General features: G+C 41.3%; 1 protein-coding gene across 7 annotated transcripts; it reads left to right on the forward strand.

Annotated features, from left to right (window-relative positions):
* The first annotated feature begins 959 nt into the window (after window positions 1-959).
* Window positions 960-15,231, forward strand: elavl3 (ELAV like neuron-specific RNA binding protein 3). 7 transcript variants are annotated; one of them, XM_041816672.1, is made up of 8 exons: window positions 960-1,347; window positions 8,011-8,230; window positions 8,324-8,427; window positions 10,477-10,630; window positions 10,750-10,978; window positions 11,309-11,362; window positions 11,900-11,938; window positions 12,698-15,231. In XM_041816672.1, exons 1-8 carry the CDS (start codon window positions 1,339-1,341, stop codon window positions 13,044-13,046), a joined length of 1,158 nt encoding a protein of 385 aa, XP_041672606.1. In that variant the 5' UTR covers window positions 960-1,338; the 3' UTR covers window positions 13,047-15,231. The 7 variants fall into 7 exon arrangements, with proteins under 7 accessions (XP_041672606.1, XP_041672600.1, XP_041672603.1 ...); XM_041816666.1 differs by lacking the exons at window positions 11,309-11,362; window positions 11,900-11,938; XM_041816669.1 differs by lacking the exons at window positions 11,309-11,362; window positions 11,900-11,938 and having other exon boundaries at window positions 12,719-15,231.
* The last annotated feature ends 466 nt before the right edge of the window (window positions 15,232-15,697 follow it).

Below are 15,697 nucleotides of genomic sequence, written 5' to 3' on the forward strand. Positions count from 1 at the left end.
TCTCAGTGAGCACTCACCACACAGCTAGACACAGGAGGGAGCAGCAGGAGGTGGGCAGAGGAGGATGAGAACTCTTCAGGAAGGGGAAACACGGATGTCGTAAAGTCACAAAAATCACTGCTGGCCACATTTCTGTTCATAAGCAATGAAAAGGGACCAGAGTAACCTCTTATCAGAGCATGCTAAGAGCTAAAGCCACACCTTTCTCAACTTACTGTACAGACAAGGATTTATTCAGGAGATGTCTAATTTGTTATTCTCATGTCTGCACCTGACCCTATAGCTAGCCATCTGCCTCACATGAGAGGTCTGGAAATTATCCACTAATTATTATTATGGATTTCATGCTTTGTTTCTGGCCACAATCCACACCCAATTATTGCATATTTGTGCCCTCTTCACCATACCTTAAATTCTGCAATTATCAGTGGAAAAATGGACTCAGAATGCCTGACAATCTACTCTCAAAACTGCTTTTATGTGCAAAGACAAAGGCTTAAGGAGCCAAGTTGTTTGCAATGGTTTTAGGCAGGCCTTAATGGAGAATAAGTGAGAAAGAAGGGCTGTGCTGAGGGAGAAGTGAGTGCAAAGTGTGGGGAACGAGAGAGACAAGTCTGCTGTCTTCTGCTGCACCCATCTGTTCTGAAAGTGCAGGTGGAGCCCTATTCACTCTGCTCTGCATGTGTGTGTGAAGAGGGGGGCAGGAAGAAAGGAAGGGCAGCGAGAAAAAGAGAGTGGAGAGATGGAAGGGCAGGGATGGAAGAGGGGGGTGGGGGGGGTGGGGGTGGGGGGGCTCTTGGTGATCTCTCCTGAAGGGGATAATGGGAGAGGAGCGCATTGCAATGGCTGCCATGTAGTACCCTCCCTGCACAATTAGCCAATCAGCAGCTCGCTCTGCCAGCCAGGAGGAGGCATAAAAGAAGAACATTGCAGCAGAGGCACAGAAGGAGACTGCGAGAGAAGCAAGGAATTACACATAAAAACAGCAGAACCAGAACACCCTCCCCTGGACACACCCTGCTGAGGATCACTGCTTCTCTTTTTTCTGAACCATCGCCCACGCCACTCGGAGAGCACACTCTCCCTCATCATCATCCAGTAGAAAACCCCTTTCTCCTCATTTTCATCCTATAGAGGACACCTACAATCTCAGAGGGCTGAGATTCCCTGGTGAAGATTGTATTTTTTCCTTTTTTTCTTTTTTTTTCTTTTTAATTTGGACTCCTGACAGAACATAAGGGCCAAATAATATAAAGGCCGAAGAGCAAACACAGACTCTGCCTTCAGCTTCAAGACCAGTGCAAAGAAGGACCTAGATTTCTTTATTGTACGTCAAGAATGGTTACTGTACGTATGACTCTATTTCTCTTACATTTGTCAGAGTAATGTTGTTAGCAGCATGCCTACATTGTTTCTCAGTCTTTGCAGTTGTTATGCACTGCAAAATATGTACACATGTGATGTAGCCAAACAGATTTACATCACATCTTTCTGATATGACTTTAGAGGATGCTTATCTTAACAGAGCTCCATGGCGATGCTCACATGCCAAAACACAGTGGAGCTTTTGTACTAGTGTCCTTTGTTTTTTCCCACTATGCAGTGCCATATTATTTTAACAAGATTAACGATCGATATAGGCAATTAGTAATCTCATACTGAGCGATGCGCCATGCCGGCTTCGCCTTTGCCTGCAGTCATTAGCGATGGATAAAGTCTTTATCCTGCCATTTTAGATGGCACAGCATTTACGGTTTTGTATCACAGCCACTCCGATTGCTTCAATGTCGCAGCTTTGATTACACTGCCTACAAGATGCAGGCGTCAAGATTGAGGAATCCCGCAGGATTCCAGTGATGGAGAGGGAGAGAGCCGAAGAGGCGCTGGCTTCAGTGGGGGGAGGACTCGCTTTCTTGCCTGGTGCAGCACAAGGATGCTGGAGACGGTTCTCCGAGACAAAACATGATGCCTCGGAGGCTGAGGGCCCATCCAACAAGGCAGAGGAAAAAGGGTCGAGTCACTTCGGGAGGGGGGAAGGGGAGGAGGGAAATTACGCATCCATCGGTTTGCATTGAATCAGGCTGAGTCCGAATTCCTCAGGGTTCTTGTTGCGATGCAACCGAGTAAATGGGCTGGAAATCAGAGGCCGCGACAGTAAGGACACGCACGGACATCTCCATTTTAAGCGAATTTCACATCACGTACAGTAGGCCTTCAAGATGGCCATGCGCTGCGCTGCACGGATAACAGGAGACAGAAGCGGTTATAAATTAGCCTTACTCTGAGCAGACGGCCGGATTGGGCGTGTCTCTGGTGAACGTGAGCACCAAACGAGGGCCTTGAAGCCTCAAAGGCCTCCTCCCATTTACCTCTTGACATGCTCTAATGTTCGCGGCAGACCAATTAAGCCCAGAGACATTTGCATCAAATTGTAGAAGCTAGGTATTAAAGAACAAACGAGGAGCTAGTGCGGCTAGTGCCCGACGCAACCTGGAACACGTGCAGGTGTTAGGAAAAAAACAGCTCGTGAAAGAGATAAAAACCAACTTAAATATTCTATGAATTTGGCGGGGAAGTTAAACAATGGCTTAAAAAGTGTATTAGCAAACAAAAGGCCAAAGAGTTGTATCTAGTGAAAGGGAAACAAATTAGCCTGCATTATTAAACACACAGCAGGAACAGGATGTAAGGGGAGGGGGTTAGTGTATGAACTTCAAGATTTCATTCCTATGTGAAACGGTAAGAAAATACGGATTTAAGAATTATGCAAAGTGGGCTGCACGCTGTTTCATCACCTGCGAGGCTCCAACTGTCCTCTTGACATATTTCAAAATCCAATTTGAGTTTCTCTTTGTTGTGCTTTACCTATTGTCCCCCTGCATGCCTCGACAGAATCACACCGACAGATGCTGTAGCTCCCCTCCACATGGTCCGCAGTCCTCCATGCCTGTACCGCAGTGCCAAGCAAATAAAAGCGTTGAGTCAGATAACCTATCCAAAGCACTTACACAATTCAAGGACAAGGGCAGCCAAGGCCTTCACTGTAGGCTAAACCAGCCCCAACACTTCTTAAATGTTTGGTTAAAAATGCTAGGCCAGCAAAGAATGAAATTGAAACTGTTAGAGAGCGTTTTAGTCATTTTTCCATAGTAGCTGCTGCAAGACTTTACCTTGTGATGATTTTAAGTGTTAAAACATGGGCTGTCTATCTTTCATGAGATGTTAAATGCAATTATGTTATGTAAGCGATGATTTACCTCCTGTTGCCAACGACTTCACGTAATTATCAGCAACAAATATAAAGCCTGTTGGGAAGATAGAGGCAGACCACTTTCTGTCTCTCAGACAGCATTGTTGATATCAGGTGCCACTTTTTTTTTTACACCTAGCCTATGTTTTGCAGAAGGAACACTGTTAACACTGCAGGCTAATTTTCTAATTTATCATGGTTTAAGTTTATCGAAAAAAAAGCTATAGGCCTGTTACAAGTGACACAATTTCAGTCTGTTTTAATAGAGGCCATACAATTACAAACGCTAATCCTAAACAGAAAACCTTCTTTCAACACCAAAACTAAATAGCATAAATCTTCTAAGTAAATTAGCTATAGTCGGCCGTATTGGTGATAGACTATTTTATTTAACTTATCGTGGCGAAGCTATAAGAGTAGTTGCTGGCAACTGTAACAGTCATTGTTCCCGGAGAGTCCTGCAGCCCCTGGCCACGACACAAAGCGCCACTGTTTACATTAATATTCATAGTGCTGCCATAGCCTCTGCGAGGGAGAAGAGGAGGAACGGGTGGCTCTTTTGTTTGGTCGTTTCAATACGTTTATTCAGCAAAAAGGCGCTTCGCTTCATGAATGCCTGCAGAGCTCACAAGTCTTGCCTTTTTATAAAAGAGGGGAAAATAAAAGAAACTGAAAAATCGAGAGATTCATACATAGCTTGTATTTCAATATTCGTATGTTGGAATTTATTTATTGTTAACTCGAGTAAACTCGTTTTCGATTAAAAAAAGATCATATATAAAACGCCTTGATGGCTTTTTGCTCGGATCCACAGGCCTCTGTGGCCTCAAATGAGACCGTCCGAAGGCCACTCCCTTTTTCAGCACGCTGGAGAGCGCCCCTCATGCTACAAGGACTTGCAGGACAGATTTGTCTCCCCGAGCCTTTGACGTTGTCGGCTCCCATCTTATCAAAGCAGCACATGCGAGTCAGAGAGCTGAAATCTTTTAGAAATCTTTTATTCTTAGTCTGCGAAGCGGTGAATAGGACAGAGCCTCGGTGCATGGCTGACATGAGCTGTGACTCCTGTCGTCCTGTTGTTTTACAGCTGCCACCATGATCCCTTAAGCTGCAGAGAGTGTGGCTAATGCCCTTTGTTTGGGATAATCCTGTAATCTGTGTTATTTAGAAGGCTCATTTACACTTCAGCCTTGAATTCAGTTTTGATTTATGCCTTCCAGAGAAAAATAAATGTGTATTGTGCATTTTTATGTGGAGTATTGACAAGGTTATATGTTAAAGGAGGAAATGTTATCAATACAATTGTGCATCAAAAATATTAATTTGAAAAACACATTTTTACCCCAGATGATCAGTTTTGTCCACAGAGAATCAAAACACATATATCTAAAATACTTAGGTAATTTTAATTTTAATCAGACAAAGAGTTCAAGAAATTACATGTCAACACAAAATATGATGACCCCCTCATTTCCTGTTCTTCACGCATTGTTACATATAACCTGGCAAATGTGATGTTATGACTAAAGTGGGTAGCAATTATTCTCCAGTGTAGTATAGCCTGCAGTGCTGCATTTGGAGCAGAAATGAATTAGGAAAACATCAGAGGATGAAGAACACTGCCTGCATTTACATTTAGTCGTCTAATGCTTCTGTGTTTTGTAATTTAATTGTGTACAGTGTAGGTGGTACGTGTGCTTGGCAGTGGAGGCAAGGCTCTTGTTTGCGTGCAAGTCTGGGTTCATGTGTTTGGCAGAGGAGGCAGGGCTCTTGTTTGCGTGCAAGTCTGCGACCATGTGTGGGCGATGCTGATGCAGTGCATTAAATATTAAGGGAGATCTCACAGAACCCCAAAATAGAAATAGTGCTACCCTAACTGCTGGGATTTTAAAAAGATGAGCTTTGAAAGATTATTTTTATGCCATGTTTATATTTTTGTCAATAGATGCTTACCAAGATATATAGTCAGAAAGAACATGCTATGATAAGCTACAATCCTAGACCATATTTAACCCCAGTAACTATGGCTAAGATACCCTGGAGTGGACGTTTTATTGTTTCCAGAAAAGGAAAAGACAGAGATTTTTTATGCTTTTGTAAGCCTTCCTCTAACATCACAATGATTTATTGTCTCTTCTTGTCATAGTAATTGAGTTACATTGAGCCAAACTCTAGACTATTTAATTTTTGTTGTTGGTATACAAATGAAATATGACAGTCTAAAGATGAAACAGTCCTCCTTGCTTTTTGTCTTTCCAATTTGTTTCAAAGAACGTCAAAGTATGCTGTCCTCCACTATTTCTGTATAAAATTCGTTGTTGCTGCTTGTGTCAGCCAATCTCGGTGCCCAGCCCTTACTCAGTGGCTCTGTGAATTATATAACTTCACTGTTCACTGGGGATGTGTGTTCTGCCATGCTGAGGGTTATTTCAGTTGGCGAGTCAAATTTGCCCTAATATGTTTTTTCATCCCTTGAAAATGCTTTTGTCATATTTGGGGCACTTTCAGTTGCTCATTATTGTTAGTCAAAAGTATAATACCAAACAAAATTGTCCAAGGTTAATTCACAAAACTACTGTATGCCAGCTTTATTACATCTTGTGTCCATGTTTTTTAATGTGTAGTGGAAACGAAAAGGGAGTCAGCAGGCATCTTAGTTGTGCATCAAAATCTTGACGTGACAAGTTTGCTATCTACGTAGCACTGCCTTTGTGCGTCGTTGTGTCTGAAGTATTTTATTTTTAGGCTGTCTTTACTCCGTCACTGTGCTCCTTTTCCCCTTGTCATTACCAATTTGACTTATGACAGTCCCTACCTCTATAGAGCCATATAATATTAATACATGGAGTAAGAATCTCTGACCTGTGTATCTGCTCCTAATATGCTCAGAAACAAACACACACTGAGCCTAAAGTAAGAAAGCCATTAGAAACAATGCAGTCTTTGAGGGGCTGTTACCTGGGCAACCTGAGTAGAGGTAAGGCTCAAAGCAAAAAGCAGGTTACAGAGACGAGGGAAAAACGCAGGCTAGACAGACCCATTTGCAGATTCTGTAAGAGGAGAGCAATAACATGAAATGGCATGTTAATTTATAGTTAAAAATAAATAAACAAGAGTCACTGTAATAATGTAATGATAACATAAAAAGAGAGCCTATTTTGAAAAAGAAGGTATGTCAAACAGTGAACAAATCCATTGACAGAATCTCCTCTCCTAGGCTGACAATATTCATTTTGTCTGGGATCATTCCTTGGGCACCTAAAAATAAAAATACTTGAGGTAGTATTTTCAAAGACGGTTAAACTGCAAGGAAACAGAGTCCCCACGGGCAGTCTGGTCATAAACTAATTGCGATAAATATTTCTTTCATACATTATATTTATGTTTGGTGCCATTAATTAAGCATTAGAAAATTCCTTCATATCATTTTAAAATCATTCCAAAAGTCCATGATTACGTCCCACTGTTGCTTTGGACCACAAGAGCTCAAGAGGAGACTCATTTAGCCTTATTGACATTCATAACACCCACCAGCTAGAGATGTGGAACAGCTCAAACCCACAATCTGACATAACAATTTACATTTTGGCAGTGCCAGCTCACTGTACATGCATTCACACTGTTTATCCAAACACCTTGTACTTTTTTTGTGGAGGAAGGAATACATAAATGCCCCAAACTGTCTACCGTAACACATATGGCAAATGCACAAACAAGCTAAGGTTACAGAGGCCAGTGTAAGCCAGTGTAACAAGGAGAATGTCACTTAATGTGTATAAACGTAACGTACCCCCTGATTTGTCTGATAATTGTCTTTTCTTTCTTTTTTTTTTAATATTTAGTCTACTGGTGATTAGCCAAAAATAGCACTGTGTATTTCATTTGCATGCTAGTGTTTCATATATGTATAGTTTTTGCAAGTTTGAAATGGGTGTTATTTTAAAGAAAATAACAAAATGTAGATAAGCCACAACACTGTATGTCATTTGTTTACCTTTAGGCAGAGAGTTGCAGTGATTTTCCACTGGAAGTAATGATCCAGAGAGAGAGAACTAGGTGTTAGGTGTGTGGAAAGAGAAAGTGGAGCAGGAAGTTTTGTTTGACCACGCCATCACTCCTCGAGAACCCCCTGTGGATCAATTTAAGAAACTCAGTGCTAGACATAGACACTGTGCTGTGCACTAACACACATTTCTCCATTTAGAAAAATGAATGTCGGTTGACCAAACAGTAATGCCATGAGGGCTAAAGAAAATATGTGCAAAACTAACTTGCTTGTTTCTATTTGATATACTTCAGTTACTGCTGTAAAAATAGTTAAAACCACCACTCTCCCCTTTGTCTATCTTTAACTCCTGCCATCCTCCAGCATTATGCTCAACACTCACCATTATATGTCCCTGTGTAATGATGTAATGGTGTTTGACCCTGGAAGAGAGTAGGGGGAGGGGAAGTATAAGGAAAAAGGACCGTGACATCTGCAGGACCAGAGGCATGGAGCAAGGGAGGAGGAAAGATGGGGTGAAAGTGGGGGAGGGGAGATGATAAATCAGACATTGAATCCATCTCCATTTTAGCAATGCTGATTCCTGACCTTTCCCTCTGACCATGACAAAGTGCACAGCCTGTCTGTAGGTCTGGTTTTTGTGCATGAATAAAACATGTTAATATAAGCATGTGCACGTCTATACAGCCATATAACTTCTGTGTCCTTTGTGTCAGTGTGTGAATTATGAATCTAACTCCACCCTCTCCCTCAGCAGATAATCAGCACCATGGAAACCCAGGTGTCTAACGGTCCCAGCGGAACCAGTCTGCCAAACGGTCCAGTCATTAGCACCAATGGCTCCACAGATGACAGCAAAACTAACCTGATCGTCAACTATCTGCCTCAGAACATGACCCAGGAAGAGTTTAAAAGTTTGTTTGGTAGCATCGGTGAGATTGAATCCTGCAAGCTAGTCAGAGACAAGATAACAGGTACCACCATTTATCAACAATGAAATAAAACATTATAACGGAAGTTTGACTCATCAACCCCTGATGCCAGTATGCTTCTTTGTTTGTCTCCAGGTCAGAGTTTGGGATATGGCTTTGTAAATTATGTGGATCCAAATGATGCAGATAAGGCCATTAACACACTCAATGGTCTCAAGCTGCAGACTAAAACAATCAAGGTGAGCAGCTTTTCCAATATCTGTAACAGTCACTGATTTTTTTTATTCTTGATGTGCTGCTAGACAAAAGAAAGGAAGTGGAGATTTATTCAAGGGGGGCAGCGTTGCGAGGTGGTGGCAGACGTGACAGAGGGAGAGGAGGAAAACGGGGAGGAGGAGGCATAAGGGAGTGGTGGCTAGAACAAAGAGAGTGAAAGATGGGGCGAAAAGAGAAGGAGAGTGGAGGTCAGAAAGCAAGGGGCGGACAGCATGCAGAGGTTATTGTGATGGAAATGTAATTAGGAAGCTTGACTGTGGTGCACAAGGGTCAGTCCAGGTTACCCCATCTGCCTCCAGTTGAGGCTAATTGAGGGGGTTCTTTGTCCCAAAATCAGATGGAGAAAAACCAGGGGCAGATTTTTAAACACTGCTTTCCTTCCATGCTCCCGTACTGATCAAAGTAGATCAAAGAGTTTGACTAACTGCAGGATTGAGAAATTGAATCTAGAGAGGAGCAGATGATCTCCCAACAGCTGTACATGAATGAATAGAGGCCTTAATTCTGACTAATAAGTGATCAAACAGAAAAGCCATTAACAGGAAAAGTCAATCACTAGAACTGGTTTCATTTTGGAAGAAGGGATTCATGAAGATTTGTTAATAAGATTAATATCAGCTTGCATACTAATCTACGTCTTTCACTAGAAGAAGAGTAAATTTAAACAGACCTCACCCTCTCATCATATGATAAAATCTTCCCTGAACAGTAGCGTTGCTTTCTGTTTTTATATTAAAAAAATCATTAATAGGCATTGGTGAGGCTGTGAGGGAGGGGGCAGCAGTGTATGGTAGGGGGTAACTCAAAGAGCAGAATGCCAATGACAGGATTAGAGGCCATATGGGCTTCAGGCACCATCTGTACTGTGGGAGCGACAGGGAGAGGGTTAATTATAGGGCAGCCTCTGCTCCCTGAACACAGAAACTCCCCCCTGATTCATCCAGAACACCCTAATCACTGCACCACACAACCCTCCTGCTCATACAGTCTGTCTGTGTACACAAAAGACACTGGTGCTAAGTGCTGATTTGTGAAATCAGAACACCTGTATTCATTTGAGAAATAATATCCAGTTCATTTTAATTCAAATCACTGCTTTCTTTGTGCCAGCGCATTAAGCAAAAATGTCATATGGCAAATATATTCCAAAAAAGTAGAATTTACAAACATCTTTATTCATATTAGAAAACATAAAATCCCAGCCAATTCGTGTGCCTGACAGTGTGTTTATGAGTAGTCAAGGATCCAGTAAGCCTTGTGATGCACTTACATTGTTTGCTGTTTGCGAGTTGAGCTGCTCTCCCCAAGAGGATAGAGACAAAGGAAGGAGGAAGGGCAGGGAGGGCAGATCAGCCTATCTCAGACAACACTCACTCTGTCTCTGCATCACACACAAACACAACGCTGCCAACACAATGCACTGAACTGGATTATCTACCACAAATGTGCTCACATGACCCTGTCAAACACCAAAACAAGATTTTTTTTTTCTTTTCATGCTCAATCAGATATTCCACTGCAGCACTAGATGGAAAATGTTGTGAAAAGTAGACCAACAAAAACCATAAGGGATATCAAAACAGACGTACCCAAAATGGCCATGCACTAATTAAGTCACCAGTGAATTCAGAAAAATGCATCAACTTAAGGAAGATGTTTTTGAGAGCAAAACAGAGCTGACACTTGGGCTTGTTAACTAGTGACTGGTATCAGTTTGGGTAATGGCTACAATCATCATAGTGTCTCTGAGACTCATCCATTGTTGCTGAGTGTGAGCTTAGAGGCACTGATTAAGTCCACAGATAGCTAAGGGACAGTTGGGACTATGGAGATGGCAAATGAGGAGAAATCAGCAGTCTTAATGAAGACTGTTTGTTTGGAACTTGTTTGCAGCTCAGTGGGGTTACATCAGGTCTTTTTTACTCTGTAGATCAATTGACAGTTTTTAATGATTCCCTTTGAGGAAAAATTAACTAATTAGCTCATTAACTTAATCAATTATGGTGTTACAGGTATCATATGCCCGGCCAAGCTCAGCATCTATTCGTGATGCCAACTTATACGTGAGTGGACTTCCTAAAACTATGAGCCAGAAGGACATGGAACAGTTGTTCTCCCAATACGGTCGCATTATCACATCGCGCATCCTAGTGGACCAGGTTACAGGTATAGCCTTATTTAACTTTTCATGCTGTCACCAAAGCAACATTTATTTGGAAAGACTTATAGAGAGCAGTATTCAGTGATGCCAAGGTAGTAACATTGGTTTGTTTTCTTATTCGGAGCAGGTATATCACGAGGAGTGGGCTTCATCCGGTTTGACAAGCGAAATGAAGCCGAGGAGGCCATCAAAGGTCTGAACGGACAGAAGCCTTTGGGTGCTGCTGAGCCAATCACTGTCAAATTTGCCAACAACCCCAGCCAGAAGACAGGCCAGGCCTTACTGACTCAGCTGTATCAGACTGCTGCCCGCCGCTACACGGGGCCCCTGCACCACCAGACTCAGCGTTTCAGGTACTGAACCTTAACTAGACTCAACAATCAATGTCAAGTCTCTTATTGTCAAGATTCATCTACAACAGAGAATAGCTAAGAATAGACATATAAGGACATCTGATCAAGTGGCATAACCCAAACACTGCACGTGTGGTCTGGTTTAAAATGAAGTAAATATCTGATTGAAATAGCTCAAAAACAAATAAAAGCACTTACTCCATTTTAAAACATATTATTAACAAGCTGTTCCTTAAAGCAATATCACTTCTTCATAGTACAGAAGGAATAGGCAATATTGCGTTGTCCCTCCTTCTCACTCTTTTTCTCTGACTTTCTTTTAAACTGCAGCATGATCCCTTCACTTGGAAAGGGACCAGATCCAAATAACAGCTCAAAACCAATGTAAGAGAGACCAGATTTGATTTTTCCAAATACAATAAGAAACGTCAAGCTAAATCAATCTATATTGCTGAACCTTACTGAACCTTAAAATTGTGCCTATACTGCATAGGCATTAAGCCATCCAAAACTGACATATTATAGTAACATCTATACTGGTTATTCTGAACAAATTTTGCAAGTCAATGGCTTTAGTATATCTAGATAGCTTTCCAAGTTTAAATGCTAATTAATCCGTTTGTGGAAAAAATACCAAAGATACATAATTTATGTATCCTATATCTAAAATTCTTAATGGGATTTGATTTTGGGAGCTGAAACATCAACAATTAACTGTAACTACAAGCTGGGAAATATGTATTCACAGCACTATTTTATTCAGCTTCAGTTTGAGGTTGGATGGTTTGGAAATGCGTTGCAGTGAAGGATGCCCTCTGGAGGCCATCTGGTGAAGAGGCAGCATGTTAACTGAAAGCCCCCTTCCTTGTAGAGCTCATAACTAACTTCTTCATCCCCTTCATTCTCCCTCTTGCGTTGCAGACTCGACAATTTACTAAACGCCAGCTACGGAGTCAAGAGGTAAATGCCAAAGGTGTACTTTCAAAAGCATTCATGCCAAAATTAAACCTCAAACAAAGTGCCTGGAATACCACCTGCTGACTTCATCACAAAATCAGACATAATGGCCATAATTTCCAAATACTTAGTGCCCATTTAGCCATGTCACAGAAGCAGCCCAGACAACAAAATACCACCAGTAAATGCAATGATCAATGATGCAGCCTTCCAACAGCAGGGTATTCTGGCATGGCTTTGTTTAACCTTTTTGTTCTTTTGTTTTCAGTTTATAGAAATAAGTTATATGTATTTATTTATGAACTAACATTGTCAGTTTCAGTTGCTTTAATGTCCCCTTTTTTCACCAGCATGGACATACCAGATTCCGTTTACGTCTCCTCTGTTTGCTCCAGTTTGTGTATGATTTGATTCCAATTTGCTTTTCATCCCTCTCTAGGTTTCTGTGTTTTGTTCAATACTGTGATTTTTGTTGAACATTGTGATTCATGTGTTTAATTCTTCCATAGGCTTTGGTCAGCAGAGAAAGTTTGCACATTTTGTAGGTGTTTGTCTCAGGGCACACAGTGCCATATTGTATGAAAGCAGGTTGTTTGGAGTGACTGTTGTGCCCACACATATTTATTTACTTACTGTACAGCAGAGGGAATGGAGATTGGATCCCCCGACTCCATCCCCAACTACAATTTATAACATTTCTCACTGAGAAACAATATAGATCATTGAATGCTGTGTTGAACTTCAGAATGACACCCATGGTAGTTCTCCTGCTCTCTTCCCCAGATTCTCCCCCATCACCATTGACAGCATGACCAGCCTGGCCGGAGTCAACCTCACTGGTCCAACTGGAGCTGGCTGGTGCATCTTTGTATACAACCTGTCCCCTGAGGCGGATGAGAGCGTCCTGTGGCAGCTCTTTGGGCCCTTTGGCGCTGTCACCAATGTCAAGGTCATCCGTGACTTCACCACCAACAAATGTAAGGGCTTTGGCTTTGTCACCATGACCAATTACGACGAAGCTGCCATGGCTATCGCTAGCCTTAATGGCTACCGCCTGGGTGACCGTGTGCTGCAGGTTTCCTTCAAAACCAGCAAGCAGCACAAGGCCTGAGAGAGAGGCTGCTGGCACCAGCTCCTTCGACCTGCAGGGAGAGCTACATGAGCTCCCTCTGCCATCACTCTACATGGGCCTGGACTGAGTCTCTCTCTGACACATTCTCACACAAATTCATAGTATATTACCCTTAACACAAACATACAGACACACATTCGCACATATGACCAAACATATCCACACATAAGCATACACAAGTCAGAGTTTCAAACAAACACACTAGTGGAGTTTTTCTTTTCTCTTTACGCAACATGCTAGTCCTTCCCTATATTTGCCTGGATTGAATTAGAAGGGGTACGTAGCTGGTTTGTTGGGTAGGGGTAAGAGCTATCTATGTAGGAGACAGTCTAACGAATGTGACAGAGAATGTGTACTGAGTGCTTTGATTGAATTCAGGCAAATGATAACTGATGAAGAAATCGATCAAAAATGATAGAATATGTGCAATTTACCTAAACTCTTACCCCATCATCTCTCCCATTATCTTGCTGGAGAGGATGTAGTCACTTTTTTACACTTGGGCATTTTGAATCAGCGATTTTTTTTAGATCAAAGAAAATGAAATTAAAAACAGTGTTCTCTTATATACGTCTATTTAAAATATAACTATATATTCAATATTTAAGGTGGTTATAATAGCCGAGTATGTAAGCATTTTCTAGAAACTTTGACTACTGTTTCCTGACCTTCATTAGGTGGTGCCTAGTGTAAAGGCAGTTTCTCTACCCTATGTGAGCTAGTTAGCTCAGACCCAAATAGATTTAGGTCAACCAATGAATACTGGTCACAGAGAAGAGTAGTCCGAAGGCCATCAGAATCACTCTTTCCCTCACAGTCTCACATTGAACAACACAATAGTACACTTATGTATAACACAAACACAGATCTAAGTCTAGGAGATATATAAATATTTAGTTCACAGAAAAAAAGTTCCTGTATTTCTTTAAACCAATCTTCAGGATGGTTTTCACACAAGCAGACAGTCTGTAAACTTAGAGCAGAGTGGCAGTGCTCCCATGCTGACAGCGTTCATTAGTTATTCTCTGGTGGGCAAGAGAGCGAGGGGGAACGTTTTTCACCACAGCACAGCCACAGCCAAAGAAAAATACCGGTGTTTTTTTTTCTTCTTCTTCTGCACCATTTCTTCACTGCACCTGTACTTTAGATTCTCCACAAGCTAGCCATTTTTAATCAGAGGGCTTGGTCAGACATGATTTGGGTTGACATCTTTTTTCATCAACCCACCCCATTGACTGAACAACAGTCCTGACAGGTCTGTAGAGAAACAACAAGGATGAGCAAAAACCCAAGAGCACCGGTATTATTCTTCAGTCTAGAAGTTTGAATACTTAAGGTCAAGTTTCACCATTCAGATATCCAATTAGAAACATACAAAGAGCAGATTAATAGAACTTTACTTCCAAATAATGGACCATTTAAGTTATTTAATAGTAAGGTATGTGAGCGGTGTTACCTGACTATGAGATAAAAAAAGATCACCTTCCCCTGAGGAGAAAGAATACCACTTCCTTTAGCTTCACAAAATGTTTCTCAATGTTATTTAAAACCCCTCTATTCTCTTAAAAGCCTCCCAGAATATTGGAACTCCTGCCCTCTAAAAAGATGACTGTGAAACATCAAGCCTGCAGATTATTGTCATAATTATACTTCTGTTTACAACAGATGGGTTTTTATTTATTTGCTTCAGATCTGTTTGGCCCCTCCACAAAAATAGCAATTCTCAAAATATCCCTAACCCAACTGCATGAAAATTATTTATGGCACCCTTGATGAAACATTAATGCCAACCTGTCTAGTTGAATGTCTGTATAAGACCAGACCTAGATTTACCATGGGGAGAGCTAATGTCTAACAATATCAAGGCATTTGCACATGATAATAGATTAAATAAGGTCAAGTATATTCCAGACATTTTTGCTTTTGCTTTTCTAAATGACGCTGTGTTAGCCAAAGAGGACGATCTCTTTGAAAGGATTACATTAGAGATAAATCTATTTTTATACATACAAAGGAACAAGACCTTGTGCTGAATTTTTACAGATTCTTAAGCTTGGAAAAATTGGGACATCGCATGGCTTTATTTTAAACCCTCTGATCTTTGCAGAGTAAGGGGGAATAAGCATGCGGTGTAAGGGTGGGGATTTAGGGAGGGGGCGAAGGAACATTGTATCTCGTATCCATTCGACCATATCAGAACAATTGAAATAAACTCAACAAAAACAATTACTGTAAAAAAAAATAGATTAAATGTAAAGTTGGGGTACAACCTGACAGACACATCTGTACTTTTGAGTGCATAGACACACTCGCATCTCTTGTCCTGAAGTTGTGTACAGTGTTGCTTTAATGATGGTGCAGTGAAGTGAAGTTCTTTGACTTGAGAATCCCAGACAAAGCTGCAGTGAGACTGGCTCATTGCCCAGCTGAAAAACCGAATAGCTGCTTGCAAATAAAAAAGGTGAAATGCAGATTCAAACAGTGATACAGTTTCATGATGAATACTGAGCATGATTCTTTATAATTAGATAGATTTGATTTTTGCCAAAGAATTGCTTTGCAAGTCAGTACCAAGAAGGATAAATTAAGACTAACTATATAATTCCCTGAGTAATTGCTGTACAAATCTA

This window comes from Cheilinus undulatus, linkage group 21 (assembly GCF_018320785.1).
Source record: "Cheilinus undulatus linkage group 21, ASM1832078v1, whole genome shotgun sequence".
Lineage (NCBI taxonomy): Eukaryota > Metazoa > Chordata > Actinopteri > Labriformes > Labridae > Cheilinus > Cheilinus undulatus.

What these genes read in the sequence shown, in the direction of transcription:
- elavl3 (XM_041816672.1), top strand. An exon ending in CCTAGTGGACCAGGTTACAG is followed by an intron (nt 10,631 to 10,749) that starts GTATAGCCTTAT and finishes TCTTATTCGGAG; the next exon opens with CAGGTATATCACGAGGAGTG. An exon ending in GCCAGCTACGGAGTCAAGAG is followed by an intron (nt 11,939 to 12,697) that starts GTAAATGCCAAA and finishes CACCCATGGTAG; the next exon opens with TTCTCCTGCTCTCTTCCCCA.